This window comes from Lepisma saccharinum, chromosome 2, assembly GCF_977018435.1.
Source record: "Lepisma saccharinum chromosome 2, izLepSacc3.1, whole genome shotgun sequence".
In the NCBI taxonomy this organism is placed as follows: Eukaryota; Metazoa; Arthropoda; class Insecta; order Zygentoma; family Lepismatidae; genus Lepisma; species Lepisma saccharinum.
This window is the reverse complement of record NC_139230.1, coordinates 57,444,657-57,460,421: the sequence shown is the minus strand read 5'-3', so window position 1 is coordinate 57,460,421 and position 15,765 is coordinate 57,444,657. Positions and strand designations below refer to the sequence as shown.

Genomic DNA, 15,765 nt, shown 5'->3' with positions numbered 1-15,765 from the left:
AATATGGTCACCACGAACCGCAATACATGCCGCACAACGGTTTCCCATGCTGTTCATGAGGGTGTCAAGAAGTTCCTGGGGCAAGGCATCCCATTCTTCCAAGAGACGACATCTGAGCTCGTGGAGGGTTTGTGGAGGGATAGGAGGTGCTGCAAGCCGCCTCCCCAGTGCATCCCACATGTTCGATCGGATTTAGGTCGGGTGAACGTGCGGGCTATGGAATCCGTCAAATATCCTCACCTTCCAGGAACTCATCCACAAGTTGAGCACAATGTGGATGGGCATTATCGTCCATGAACAAGAATTCTGGGCCAACAGCCCCTCGGAAAAGTTACACTATTAATTCCAGAATGTCATCCCTGTACCTCTGGGCAGTGAGCGTGCCGCTGTTTAACACATACAGGGGCGTACGTTCACCAATCATTATCCCTCCCCAGACCATGATGCCACCACCGTGGTATTGGTCAACCTCGTGGATGCGAGATGGATGAAAATGCATCCCAGGCTCTCGCCATACACACATATGCCGTGAGTCACTGTGGAGACCGAAGAGCGATTCATCTGTGAAGAGCACAGATGACCACTGTTGTTGGGTCCATTGTCCGTGTTCGCGACACCACATGTATAGCTCGCGTCGGTGATAGGGGGTGAGGAGGATGCACACCACTGGTCGTCTTGCAAAGAGTCCTGCCGCATTGAGTCGTCTATACACAGTTTGACGCGACATTGAGGCTCCAGTCGCAGCATACAGGTCCTGGGAGAGCTGAGTTGCAGTCCTGTTTCTATAGCAACGGGCCGTAATTGTCAAATAACGGTCATCGGCTGGTGTTGTCCGTTGTGGCTGCCCTTGCCCTGGTCGTCTTGTTATGGTTCCTGTCCTCTGGAACTGGTTCCACATTCTGGAGATCACTTGGCGTGACACATTCAACCACCGTGCCACGTCGACCTAGGACTGCCCTGCTTCCATTCGACCGATTGCTCGCCATCGCATTGCATCGTCCAGACGTTGGTGATGAGCCATCATGCTTGTTCACCCACCTACAGCTGTCTACTGACGAGGTTTCACACTACTGACGAGGTGAGCACATTGCTCACCTGCTGTTCCCTTTCCACAATTGTGCAATGACGTCACACACTATCCTTCCCTGGAGTGTTTCGGTAGAAGTGTTGCGACGTGTTGCATATTTCCCAAAAGTGTTGTCCATTTTCATGCACGTATTTGCGACTTTTCCCACTTTTTCCCTTTGTCACCTTAATTTTGGACACCAGTGTATGTGCCAAGAACACAAATTTCACAAATACTGTTCACTCGCAATGGCATCATCCTGAAATCTCCAAATCCTGACTTTGCAAAGTTAATTCGCAAGAAAGCTTCTTTTGAAATATATGGACCCAAAGCAACTCTCCAAACTTTGAATGTCTCCATCAAAAGCAAGCACCCTCGGACACCTAGGTCTCCATTGCTTTCCTTTCTAAACCAGCCATTACTAACTAATATTCCTCTTCTCTTGCAAAAGTTCAGTAGAATAGAATAGTGGGTGTGTTTCGGCCTCACGGGCTGCTTTTACAACAAATCCTGGTCGAATACATATTATAATTGACACTTTCTTAAAATCACCGATACAATAGGAAAATTTAAGTAGAAAAATAAAACATAATATAAACAATTAATGTACTAATGATAGTTACCTTATTCCTGTTCATTGTAGCAAAGACAAAGCCAAGCACTATTGTTTGAACAGTAAATATTTCTTCAGGTTAATGTGTGTGTTGCAGGGTGTAGCTCCCATAAAGTCAGTGGTTTGGGGAGTTGATTCCATTCTTTTGTCACTGCGACTAAGATAATTTCCATAGAGTCTGGTTTTATGTATTTGAATCGTGTTATCTGACAAAGGTTAATTTGTTTTCCATTCTTGGGGCAATCTGGTTACATAAATATTTAGGCTTCTTGTTCAGAATCCTGTATGGTACCGATAATGCCAAAAATATTCTATTTTTAATCTTGAACAAATTAAGTTATTTTAAGTATGGGGATATATCGTCTCTTCATTTTACATTCACTATAAATATTACACAACTGTTTCGAAGTTTCTGTAGTTTGTAGTTTAAGGTACTGTTGACGTTTATAAATACAGGGATGCATAATCAATTTTTGGCATTACAAGTGTGTTGATCAGGTGAGTTTTTGCTTCTTTGTTTAGCATGTGTTTGAATGGAAAAAGTTATTTCAGTTTGGCTACTGTGTTTTTAACTATTTGTGAAACATGAGAACCCCAGTGTAGATTCTTGTCCAAGATTATGCTGAGGTTGCATGCTGTTTCTACCTTCTAAATACTTGGAAGTTTTCAGTGTAGGGAGGAGGTGTTCAAATTTATCTAACTTTTGAGATTGCTTGTTGTGCCTAGAGTTGAAATGTAAGACTTGGATGAATTCAACTTGAGTACCTCACATTCAGACCATTTAGATACTGAATTGAGATCCTACTGTAATGTTGTGAGAGCCATTGCACGCTTTCTTAATGGTGTATGTAAATGTATATATTTTTGTGTTTGATCCTCATACTGATGGGCTGGCATTGCAATGTTTTAGTATTTCATGAAAGTGTTTGATGTTTAGGGAAAATAAGATAGGTCCTAGAACACTTCCTTCTAGTACCCTGTTTGATACTAAGCCATTTTGATATGAACAACTTATATTCTCATGTACTAATTTTACACAATGTTGCCTGTTTGTTAAATAAGACTGAAAATGTACCAACTCATTCTCTCTTATGCTGAGAGATTTCAATTTCTCTGCCAAGAGGTTGCAGTTTATCAAGTCAAATGCCTTGGTATAATCAAGGAGTACAAGGAATGTAGTTTTACCATTATCCACTCCTTTGGCTATGTTGTCAACAGCAGTAGTCTGCTCCAAGTAAAATCTACAACCTCTCTTCTTAACTGTGCATTAAAATCACCAATCACAATTTGTAATTTCTTCCAATCCTTTGCCATATGCCTGTATTAATTGTTACTTTCCTTCTTGCACGAATTTCTAGTTTTATTATTTTGTCATTTATCCTCTCCACTATCTCACACCACTTCTGACTACAAAAACAACCTCATTTTTTCCATACCTTTCATTACCGGACCAATAGTGTTTATAGTTTCATACTTTTAGCGTCTCAATTTCATATCTCCTGGCTGTTTCACTCATTCAAAAAATGTCCATTCTTCTACCTGTTAGAACTATTATCACTTCTGTCACTGTTATGATATTCCATGTCCCTATTCGTAGCCCATAATCTGTATAATTTCTAGTCCAGCTTGCTTTTTTACATCTCAAATTAGATACGTATGTTTATGACATTCAGCTGAAGTTTTTTCATGTAGCTAATGCTTAATGTAAGAAGTAATTTGAACTTCCTGTACTTTGAAAAAGTGCTCCAACTTTCTTAAAAGAAAATAATCACAGTTACAAACATTTACTTAGAAAGTAAAATTTCTTTCGAAATTATATTATTTTAGTATAATCATGTAGTGATTGCTAGAATCATGAGAGTGGACACAACAATACTTCTGCCTAAGATGTTAACTTTCAATCAGGCATTGAGTAAATACATTCCATATCAACAAGTATTCCAGCACATTTTGTATAATGAAACAAACATTTAGTACATACGGATAAGTTTAATTCATAAGAAAATAAACTGTTCTACAAAAACATCTTTTCAAAATCATACATGCAGGCATTCATACACTGGGTTTAGGGGCAGTGACTCAGAGAAAAAAAAGTAGGGGTCAAGAAATGAAATAGCAGCACTGTATGAACACACACACACACACAAACATACACACATGTGCAAGCACAAGACTGCCTGTTCATAGGTCCAAGTGGTGTGGTCCCTTTTATGAACTTGCCTCTCTGCATTTTTGAGAACACACATTCCTGCTGACTCATTCACCCACTCATACATCACACACAGCCACAAATGCATATCATACCAAAACTGCTTCATTGCCATCTTATTGTCAATATGCACACAACATCAATATGCACAAGAACACATTAACAATTTATGTCTTAGCACAGATTTTGGCAAAAAATGTTTATCTGTTTGGCAGCTTATTATAACACATCACATGAGTCTTCACATTCAGGTGTATGAGTCTTGATAAATTTTTCACCTGTACACATCACAGCACAGATGTTTATGGCATCACTAGCAAAGAAACAATTAGTAGTTAACAGCATCCTGCTACCTAATTTTATTCTTTTCTTTCTGGGGCTCTAGGTAGATAGGAGTAATGTCTGATGGTTTGTATTTTCTGTAAAGAGAAAAAGCGCTAGTTATTAAATTGCAGGTGACACATGCACACAAATATTTTTTTTTTTAAATATACACTTCAATTGGCATAAAGAGATACACTATTTATGTCTTCAACCTTATTGAGTGTGCCACTTTAAAGTGGAATCTCAATTTTATGTTGTTTTTTTTCAGAGGACCAAGGTGAAAACTTAAAATATGGGAATTTTCCGGCTGAATACTATGTTGTCGTATGTCCATCTGTACTAACTTTTCATAAGAGCTAATGCAAGTTTGACATATGTGGATTTTGAATACACCACAAGGTTTTTGCTAACATTTTATTAATATTGATAATTCACACCCCTTGAAAGCCAGATACATTGCTTCGGAATGTAATTAATTATCATGTAAGGAACACAATAACGTCAACAACACATCTCCAATGAAAAGTGGAGATACAACAAAACAGCATTCAGCTGGCGAGCTGTAAAATCAGGGTTTCAGTGTATATGAAAAAGAGTGTGATAGTAATAAGTTGGATTCAAATACAGCTCCTTAGCTAATGTTATTAATCCCAATAGGTTTAATTTTTAATGCAAATCCTTTATGATTATGGACTCCTGCATCCTATTAATATCAATAGTGGCATAAGTGGTCCAAGTGCCAGACTCCTAATATCACCACCACCAGTCTCAAGTTTAAGTCCTGACATGGGCATTGTGTCCCTTGCTCAATTTCATCTAGATATTCATCCTCATGAGGCTGAAAAGCAACACAAAATAAGAAAAATAAATAAGATAAAGATTCCTTACATGATTAACAAAACGTTGGCACCCAACACTAGTCTATAGTGTTAGAATATGTACATTTTAACTGGCTTAGTGTTAAGGCTATGAGGGACAGTTTAGCACCAGGTGGGCAATTATTTCAATAACGACAGAGGCAAAAGAGAGCATGAATTGGAAGTGGAATCAGTTTTTTAAGTTGATTATTAAGCCAGGTAGGATCTATGAAAATATGATGAATAAGTATTTATGGGATCCCATATATTTCTTATGGAGAGGCAACTTTAAGTTGTGTTTTGACTTTTCCAACTGCAAATGAAATATTGAGCATGTTCTTTTTCTGTTCATATGTTTCTCTATGCCATCGGAAGTTTCATATTCCAAAGACAACCAGTAAAATAATACTTCCATAAGCATAATGCTAAGTTTTCTCCCTCTTCTACAACCATCCACCCGACAGACCTCTCTTTCCCCAGCTCGCCCCAAGGAAAGGTCAGTGGGGTTGGAGCAGTTTTGGGTTCTCACGACTCCCTGTACATATAAGCTGTCCCTCGTAGCCTCTTAGGTAGACTTTTAGACTTGAAGTTCCCAGATTCAAGTCCCAGTGGTGTGTATTGGTGTTATTTGTGAACATCCCTTCATCAATTTCATCTAATCGTAACATAATCACTACTCATCCTTATCATTGGGATAAGCCAAAAGTGGCAGAAGAGCAACTAAATAAAATAGAATACGTACAACTTATAAGTTTCAATAATGTCATGTAAATATGAATTAATGAATATCTTACATTATTATATGCATACAATTATATTGGCAGGTGAAGACAGGGAAGAGAATTAAGATGACTTGAGGAGACTGGGAAAAGAGGGAAGTGGACAGGGGCTGAGATTCCAAGAACCTGCATGAGTTGTAGTAACACTAAGGAGTGTGTGAGTAATTGTAGAATTAAATCAGTACTGAAATGCAGAATTTTCCTATCATTCCATCATGTGAATTGCATTATCAAAATCAACGTAGCAGGATGATGAAAATATGAACAGTTTCCCTAGTTTTTCTTTTTCCTGCTCATGGATGTACATAGTGGTGATAGGGATTTTTCCCATTCACTTTGGATTAATGTGGGGGCTGCAGAGGCTCCTCAAAATGGAATTTCCTTTTATCCTTCTAGTTGCAAGAAAGCGTTCTTAAACAAAACAAAGATAACTTTAATTGTAACACACCCATGAGCATGAGATTTCATTGATACAAGGAGAAAACCTACACTGCAACTACTATGATCTCTACATGCAGCACTACACAGCAACTTACTTCAGTCCACCTATGCTTGCATCCAATATGTATACAAATTCCAATCAAATTTTCTCAACATACAGCTATATTTTTTCTACAATGGGTTCTTTCAAACAGATGACTTCTAGAAAAAGAAAATGCTAATATGGTGCAAGAAGCATGGACTCTATGTATTTCCTTAAAAAGCAAATCCCTCACACATTTAAACAACAATTAACAAAATTGTGGTTGTGGTTGCTAAAGTGGCAATAAGAGAGAGTGCATGAATGTGCATATATAGAATCTGTACATTATTACTATTCAAGGTATTAAGTAATGCATGAAAAATCAATTACATAGAAATGCAAATCAATTTTACCATAAATCATTGTTGTGGAAAGTTTACTTACGAGTATTCAGAGTTAGGGACACCAATGACAAGCATCTGGCTGCCCTTCATGTGCATTCTCCACATGCTTTTATGGTAGCCACGAGCATCAAGATCCCATATCTTGAAGCACTAAAAAAATACATAAATAAAGGATCAGAGTGGATCAGTGTATATAACACATACAAAATTACTTTAAAATTATATCTAGCACTTATGTGAATTTATTATTAGTCTCTATGGTGGTGGTGGAACTTGCCATTGAAAATTGTTATTAAAATCCACTAATCATCATAGAGTTAATCTAAATCTCAAATGATATATTAAAAAAATGAAACAGCATCTCATTTTTTCAAATTATCATTTATATCTTTAATTTTTTAAAAAAAAACTTGTTAAAATTCCTCAATTTCTAATGACTGTTCAAGAGAGTAGTATTGCCCAAGTTTGACCTTCTTCTGATTATATTTAGGTTTCGGTGCTTGTTGAGTGTTTGGCAGAAAATTAGTCATATGGTCAGTTGGTCTTGCTCATAATTATACAATTTGTATGCACAAGAACACGCACACACACACACACACACACACGAATAGAACGAGGAAAAGTGCCAGAAGGGCATTGAAAAAAAATGTGAGGTAGGAGACAGTAAACACTTATCACAAATGAAAAATAAATCCTATATTTCGTGGTCAAGCCACATGATCACAGAGCAGAGTCGCAGACTTTTGAAGATGGAGTCAGTACATTGCAGTGTAGCCAGAGAAGAGATAGTTGAGGAAAACGTGTTTATGCCAGTGCTTACTGCATTTTGGTTGTGAGTGGGTTTCGGGAAGCTAGGCTGTGCACCCTGATATGTAGGCCCTTTCCCAATGTCTGCAGAATGAGGTGTCTGTGCATGGGGGGTAAGAGACGGATAATGGCCACATGGAAACAGTTGTTAAATGTGGTGTTATGGCTGTTGGTGTAGGTGGCAACAGTGAGGTCTGAGTTTTGGGTGGGAGAATGGTGGTTATTGATTTCCCTGCCCTCCTGAAACCCACCCACAACCAAAATGCAGTAAGCACTGGCATAAGCACATTTTTATCAACACCCATCAACTATCTCTTCTTTCTGCCTGAACTGCGATGTACTGACACTGATCATTTGACATGATCCGTGATCATTTGGCTCGACCACAAAATATAGGATTTATTTTTCATTTGTGGTAAGTGTTTACTGTGTCCTCCCTTTGATATGAAGACTCCAACATATAAAAATTATGTGGGATAAAGCCACTTTCATGAATACTTGAGTTGCCTGTCACTAATTGTTCACTGTTGTTACTAACTTTGAGGTTAGTGGCAGCAATAGGGCAGTCTTGTGTATCCCATCCAGAGTGCAGAAATATCAGTCACTTTGGGAACAATAGAAAATATAAAATGCAATTTATTTTAAAAAGAAGGACATATCCTCAGTGACTCATATATATCTGTGAGAATTGACTGAGTGGATGAAAGGAAGGAAGTAGTCCACCTCAAAGGAAAAAAGAATATGCTGTTCAAAGAAACTATCAGTATTGTATCTAATTAAAATTGATTGATTGATTGAGTTGGTGTTTTAAGTTCACTTTTTGCACTGTAAGGCTAATCGGGACTGGACCTACAGTTTAAAGTGGGATCCGAACCACTACGTGCCTCCACCAGGTATCGAACCCGGGTATCTAATTAAAACAATCTTATTTTGTTGGGCTAAAATCATGGGAACTCGACTTTGTTGTTCAGGGTTATGCAATTGGTTAATGCCAATATTTTAAATAAAGTGTGAAGTATCACTTTTTCAACAAGTCTTGGATGCCATAATCATTTTTTACAAGGTCAAGGTCATAGAATTGTTATCCACAAGCAAAAGAAAATATCTAGAACACATTATGATCAAGATTTTTTTCTGCTCTAAACCTGTGCATTCCTAGGCCCTGGCCTGATGCAGTAAAAGCTAGATGGAAATAGAAATAGGTGCCACAAGTGACCATTATCAGAGTCAATATTTTAGTTCCTTTATTATTATTATTATTATTATCTTTTTTTTTTTTTTTTTTGAAGGGCCACAGCCAAATGGTAAGCACTTTCACCTCTGGTGCATGCAGTACCAGATTTGATTCCCAGTAGACCCCCTCCCAAAAAAAAATAGTAATAATAATAATAATAATAATGAGTTGACTCAGCATCGCAAGGGCAATTGGGGAGTAAGTTGGAAAAGGAAAAAGTAGCAGGATCCAGTCACAAAGGCCAGAAAACAGCAGCAATGGATCTCAGTATGCTGACCATGTGCGAATTTATTTTATTTCAACTTTTAATATCAAAATTCTTGCATTCATTCATGTATAAAGTTAATAGTTTCACTCACCAGAACAGGTCTATTACTGACAAATCAAAACAACACATAAAAGCAAGTGTCATTATCTCAATAACTGAACACTTATTATTGTACCATAAGGAAATATTTCTCATTATTTATATTGACAGACTTTCCATCTACTATCTGCTGATGCATTCATACAATTTCCAACAAATAACAACAAATCTGCTGAAAATATAATCTTGTTGCTGTTCATGGACATCTTACTTCCCCTTCCTTCCTACTTCAGTAATAAATAAAAAGATACAGCAAGCACTGAAACCAACCTTGGCAACTTGCAGCCATGTTACAAAATCTTTAGGTTCCTCCATTTTGATAAACATAATGTAGACTTCACCCTGCAATAATAATAATAAAAAATGCATTAATAAACTGGTATTTACCTCACAGTATTTCAAATGCAAGAAATAGATGTACAAAATTATAAACCTTTGTACCATATGATCTGGAAACAAAATAGATATAACTTTAGAAGTGCATTAACTATTCTTAATTATGACTATGAATTAGAGTTGGAAGTGGTTGGAAAAAAACAGGCTTTTTGGAAGAAAAAAACCTGAGTTTTTTCGCAGCTTTTTGGTTGGCTTTTTTCGACTTTTTTTCACAAAAGTGTCTCAAATCAATTAAAATACAGGAGTTGGCAGTATTTTTCCTATTCCATGGTTTTTCTTTATCTCCCTAATGTAAAATAAACACTCACTTCTAAATATACAATACAATTTACAATATGAAATTTGTAGCTACACATAAACAGTGTTTTCAAGAAAGCTGGATTTTTTGAATGAGCGGTTCTCTCCAAGGGTTATCTTCATATTTCGGTAGGCTTATTAAATATGTCAGTGTAGTATAAACATATTTACATAACTAGAGTTGTTTTGTAGCTATGTGTTTTTAATAGAACCTAGTAGTATGCAGTGTTTGGAAGTAACTAGTTACAAGTAATTTTTGAGAAAGGAAGAAATGTGTTTTTTTTGTTTTTTTTTTTCGACTAAGAAACGGTTTTAGAGGGCAACCCCCCTCAAATGTCAAGATGAGGAGAAATTGAAGTGGGGATCTGACCCCTGTGTCCCCCTCCGATATCCATGAAACTTGGCAGGTGTATAGAGGGGCCCAAAGGAAGAAATACACGTTTTTTTGATTCGGTTAAAAAACGGTTTTAGGGGACACGGCCCCCTCAAATGTCAAGATGAGGAGAAATTGAAGTGGGTATCTTCCCGAAAGGCCACCTCCATTTGAGAATCCGGTGGCATTCTGTTTTGGTGACAGTAATCCGATATGTGATGTTTGTGATGCAGTGGCAGTAATCAGATGTGCATGGTGCAACCGAACATTATGTTTACATCATTTTTTTGAGGAGTACCATTACTGTGACGAGTATGTACATTGACACTGTGGAAGCAACAATAGGGGCGGTTTGGAATGTGATGCATGGGTGCTTGTCTTTACTTTGTGTTGGCAGATCGGTTACCATAATGTTGTTTTGTGTTACTTTCTGGAGGTTAGTAAATGTTTTATACATGCTGTGTATTCATCTATGGAACTATCCTCTTGTGTCCTTGGCTATGGATATCACCTATATGATATCAAGGTCATGCTTGATAGGGTTATTATTTCTGTGTGCGGCTCTTTTGACGCTCCATTACCCTGCTCTGGTCCATCTATTGTTACACCCATGCCTATCCGGGAACAAAGGTGTGTATGAATTCGGCATCTCTCTACAATTGCACTGCATTTGGCACTGACAATCCTACAGTTCTGTGCTGTGTGTGTTCCAATTATATATGCGTGTTCTTCCTATGCCATATTTACGTGGTTTTGGGGCAGATCCCCACTTCAATTTCTCCTCATCTTGACATTTGAGTGGGGTTTTGTCCCCTAAAACAGTATTTTAGCTGAAACACAAAAACACGTATTTCTTCCTTTGGGCCCCTCTATACACCTGCCAAGTTTCATGGAAATCGGATGGGGACACAGGGGGTCAGATCCCCACTTCAATTTCTCCTCATCTTGAAATTTGAGGGTTCCCCCCCTAAAACCATTTTTTAGCCAAAACAAAAGAAAACCACTTATTTCTTCCTTTGGGCCCCTCTATACACCTGCCAAGTTTCATGGAAATTGGAGGGGGACACTTAGATAACCTCCCTTGTAAGTTCCTTTTCTTTGAAAGTGATTGGATCTCTTGCATTCATCCTGCATTCCTTTCCTCTCAAAGTAGCAGATCTCCAATGCCAAACAGGAAGGAGGATTGGTTACGGGTATTTTTGAAATCAATATCTAGCCCCTGTGCAAGACATGCAGAATAATGGACTTGAAAAGTTAAGACATGTTCGAGAACTTGATACTTCCAAATGCTCATGGTACAAAAGACCAGGAGTTCAGGAGAATGATCTGAAAGTCAGCTCTGGGGTTGTGCACTGGTTTCCGTACATAAACTTGATTCTGACCAATGGCCAAATCAGTTTGGGTATAAATTTAATCAAATCAAAGTTCACCCAGGTTGAGAAGAAATGGAAGATCCATGTCCTGTCCCATCAACAATATAATCTTCTACATGGCTTGAGGCCACCAGCCTGTCATCAAAGCAACTCCAGTTTTATTTCTTGTATTTTCATGGTGTAAACACGATTTACAGCTCCTTAATATTTTTGACCTGATACCGGTTTCTGTGTGGTTCTGAAATCTGGATAAAAGAAAACAAAACACTTTTGTTTAACTGTTTTCTTTCAATATTCTGAAAAATCTGTCCAAAGTTCGGGGTCTGGATAGTTTGCCAGCACACTTTTTACCACCAGACGTTTTGCCACCAAAATCGTAAAAGCGTACATTTTGACACCAAGAAAGCAGACATTTTGCCACCAAAGCCGAAGTAAAATTGTAACTAACCAATATTATCCCATAATGAATGTGCAATGTATTCACGAAGCACAACATTTACATTTATATTTCTAAAAAATGAACATGGACAGATGAAGAAATTTCCATCCATATGCCACACAGTTGATCGAGCTAAAAGTCTGAGTTGTGCTTCGGATGCACGAGTTTTTTGAAATATTTTTGGTGTATTGAAACCGCTCGCAGTATAGCATATCTCGGCTTCGAGTTGTTTTAATGACTTCCATTGTTTCAGCTGAACTGTATATACAGAAGAAGGGGCCAGCTATTTATACTGTCAGTTAGGTTAGGATAGGTTAGGTTAGGGTAGGTCAGAGGTGAAAGGTGTAACATGATGAAGTGTGATTGGCCGGTGGCAAAATGTCAGCTTTTTCGAATTTGCTGGCAAAACATCCAGTGGCAAACTGTCCTGCACCCCCAAAGTTCAGCCTAAAGCTAGGAAGCAACTTTATTTACAGTGCTTTGCAAGGAAAGGTCATAATCATGTGTATTAATAATAATTATACAATATTATAGGTGGTGAGCTTACCCTTTTATCAGGAATAAAATTTTCCTCACACGGTGATTTGCTGTGGTCCAGAATGGTTCCTTGTTTTATGAGATTTATAATACGTTCTTCATAATTATCTTTCTTGACACTGTAAGAAAAAGTAGAATATTTTATAGAGTACAATGAAGTATTTATGCATTTCCACTTACAATGAAAAACATTCTAGTCCGGGGCCATATGTTAATATTTCTACAGCCCGTGGGTTTTTGAATGAAGGGAAAATATGACTACCGGTCGGTCATACGTTGCTAGTGTGGTACACAATAACGTACTACCAGGTGTTTTGCACACAATTGTGGCAGAAGGCCTGTGTGACGTCATAAATCCAAGATGGCTACCACTTCATGCACTAACTAAGAAATTCCATCATAACTCCTTTAATATTGGTTTGGAAAACTTTTTATAGATACATGTTTTGTTCAGAATTGAAAAAGGATCAAAATTGATTCTTACAGGGTTTTTTTCATATCTCACACTGTTATGGAGATATATCTAGTGAAACAATTTCGTGCCCTTTTCTGCAAGGATTCTATGCATATTTTACACTTTACTTGACATTCTGGCATATAAAGGGTGAAATTACTGCCTGTGATATTTTGTTGATGCCTACTATTGTGGTGTATTGCCTGTGTGACATCATACATCCAAGATGGCTGCCTCTGCAGACATTAACAAACAAAATCGACCCTATCTCCTTATTAATTCCTTTAGGAGTAATATTGACCATTTGTAAGTTTGTTGGGTTTTTACATGAAGGGAAGAAATGAAAAGTGAGATTAAATTTTACAGAAGGTATGTTGATGATATCCTGATCATCAGGGAGGAAGAGGGTTTGGAGAGGATTAACTTCACCAAAGAAGAGATGAAGGATAATAAGGTAAGTTTTTTCGACCTTTCGATCTATAAAAAAGGGAGGAAAATAATAACCAGGTTTTTTCACAAAGCTCTATCGGGGGAATTGTACATCAACAATGAATCTGCCCACGCAAAAAGAACCAACAATAACGTATTCCAAAACTTTTTTGTTCGAACAATAAGGTTGTGCAACAACAGGGGGGAATTGAGAAAAGAGTTGGAATGGATAATGAGAGTAGGGAGAGAAAATGGGTATAAAGAGTTGGATTTAAGAAGGAACCTAAACAAGGCAAGAAAAACATGCAAAAAAGAGGTGGATGGCAATGGTATGAGGAATGACACGAAGGGAGGGGAGGAGAAAGAAGGGGGATGAGGAGGATTTTAGGTATATAGGAATCCCATACTTCCATGGGATATCTGAGAAGGTGGAGAGACTAGTAAGAGGATATGGGATAAGTGTGGAATGAAAGCTCCGAGGACCTTGGAAAAACACTTTACGGAATATAAGAAAGATGGAAAGGAAGGGGAAAAAGAGGGGGTAAGAAGGGAGTTTATGGCATAAAATGTGAATGTAACAAAGAATATATTGGCCAAACAGGGAGAAGTATGGACATAAGGTGGGGAGAACACGACAAAGATATAAAGGAGGGGGTCCCCAGAACAGAGCTCTCTGAGCATATCATTGACAATGGACATGAAATAAGAAAAAAGTAAAGTAAAAAGTAAAGTAAAGTGCTCCCCTGTGCTTAGCACCATGCCATGAAGGCGTATAGGGTGTGTGGGGGTAACACTTTCTTGATCCGGTCGTGAGTGGGGGTGATGTGATCAGCATCACACCCCTGACCGACTTTACCCCCCAGGGTTTCCCCCAGGTACCCATGTCATTCAATGCTGGGTGGGCACCGGGGCCACTTCCAACGTTAGAAAAGTTCCCGGATTTGAACCGGCTGGGGATCGAACCCGGGACCTTGAGCATGGTAGTCAGACACGTTACCGACTGAGCCACCGTGGCCACTCATGAAATAAGAAAACAGAAGATAATCAGGAAAGAAAGTAAACCAATCAGGAGGAACATATATGAAGCTTCCTATATTTGTAAGGGGAGGGAAAATAAATTAAACAGGGATGATGGAAATGTCGATGAAATGTGGGTAGGGATGTTTAAGAAATGGGAAAAGAGGAAGTATAAGAATATAGGGTTCCATGTTACCCGGGACATATTATGCAAGGCTCAAAACAGACAAGACTTCAAGTTAGATATTATAACACCATTAAGCCTTGTTTCCATGATTATGAAAAACTAAATATGCTGACCAAGGCAGTAATTTATTTTATTAAAAACATAAACTAAACTAAACTTAACGTTTCAACCTTCTAGCAAGGTCTTCTTCAGATACTGTGTCAAGTACTAATTTAACAAGATACAAAAACAGGCCATTATACAGGGGGGTCCAAAAAAATGTACTCACTGTTTGATAGTCCATATCTTCTGACAAAATTGACTTGTGGGTACAATTTTTGGCACTGAGAGAGAGTTATCTTAGATGTTCAAAATGACCACCACTAACTTGTAAACAACTCTGATGGCACCGAACTGCAGACCGTACTACGGCCGTCAGTGTATCTGGCATAATGGCAGCACATGATGCTATTATTTTTTCACGTAGCTCGTTGAGTGTAGTTGGTTTTTGTCGATACACATCATCCTTGACGGTACCCCACAGGTAGAAGTCCAGTGGTGTCAAATCAGGGGACCAAGGTGGGTACTCAATAGCACTGCATCGACCTATCCACCGTCCGGGGAGAGTGTCATCCAGGTACGACCTGACATCATGAAGGTAGTGAGGCGGGGCTCCATCTTGCTGCAGGTAAAACATTTCATCGCCAAATAGGGTTCGGATGGCAGGCAAAATCCTTGACTGAAGTATTTCGAGATACACCTCACCGGTTACGGTACCCTCGAAGAAGAAGGAACCAATCAAACCACGCGATGACAGACCACACCACATGTTAAGCCCCGGAAGATTCACCGCCTTCTCCACATAAACGTGAGGATTGACGGGCGACCAGTAGACACAATTGTGGTGGTTCACAGTACTGTTAAGTTTGAATTGCGCCTCATCAGACCACACAACTGTCCCTGCAAATTCCCCATCCTCGCGAACCATGTGCTCAAACCATTCACAGTATTCGACCCTACGATCCGGATCGTCCTCGTTGATCACGTGTAGCAGTCTTGGAATGTACACTTTCCACTGTGCACCCTTCAGAATGCATCTTACGCTAGACCGGCTCACCCCACTTTCGCGCGCTCCCTGGTTCACTGATTTTTGCGGTGATC

At 38.6% G+C, this 15,765-nt stretch overlaps 1 protein-coding gene across 6 annotated transcripts in view; it reads right to left on the bottom strand.

Moving 5' to 3' along the window:
• Positions 1–3,648: 3,648 nt before the first annotated feature.
• Positions 3,649–15,765, bottom strand: part of LOC145984049 (protein O-linked-mannose beta-1,2-N-acetylglucosaminyltransferase 1-like) — a 570,971-nt gene continuing 558,854 nt past the window's right edge. For all 6 annotated transcript variants that reach the window (XM_083117391.1, XM_083117388.1, XM_083117389.1 and 3 more), the window contains 4 exons: positions 12,549–12,657; positions 9,394–9,465; positions 6,756–6,865; positions 3,649–4,307 (listed from right to left, as the gene is read on the bottom strand). In XM_083117391.1, the coding sequence (XP_082973517.1) occupies positions 4,238–4,307; positions 6,756–6,865; positions 9,394–9,465; positions 12,549–12,657 (361 nt within the window). In that variant the 3' untranslated portion in view covers positions 3,649–4,237. The remainder of the gene's footprint in view (positions 4,308–6,755; positions 6,866–9,393; positions 9,466–12,548; positions 12,658–15,765) is intronic.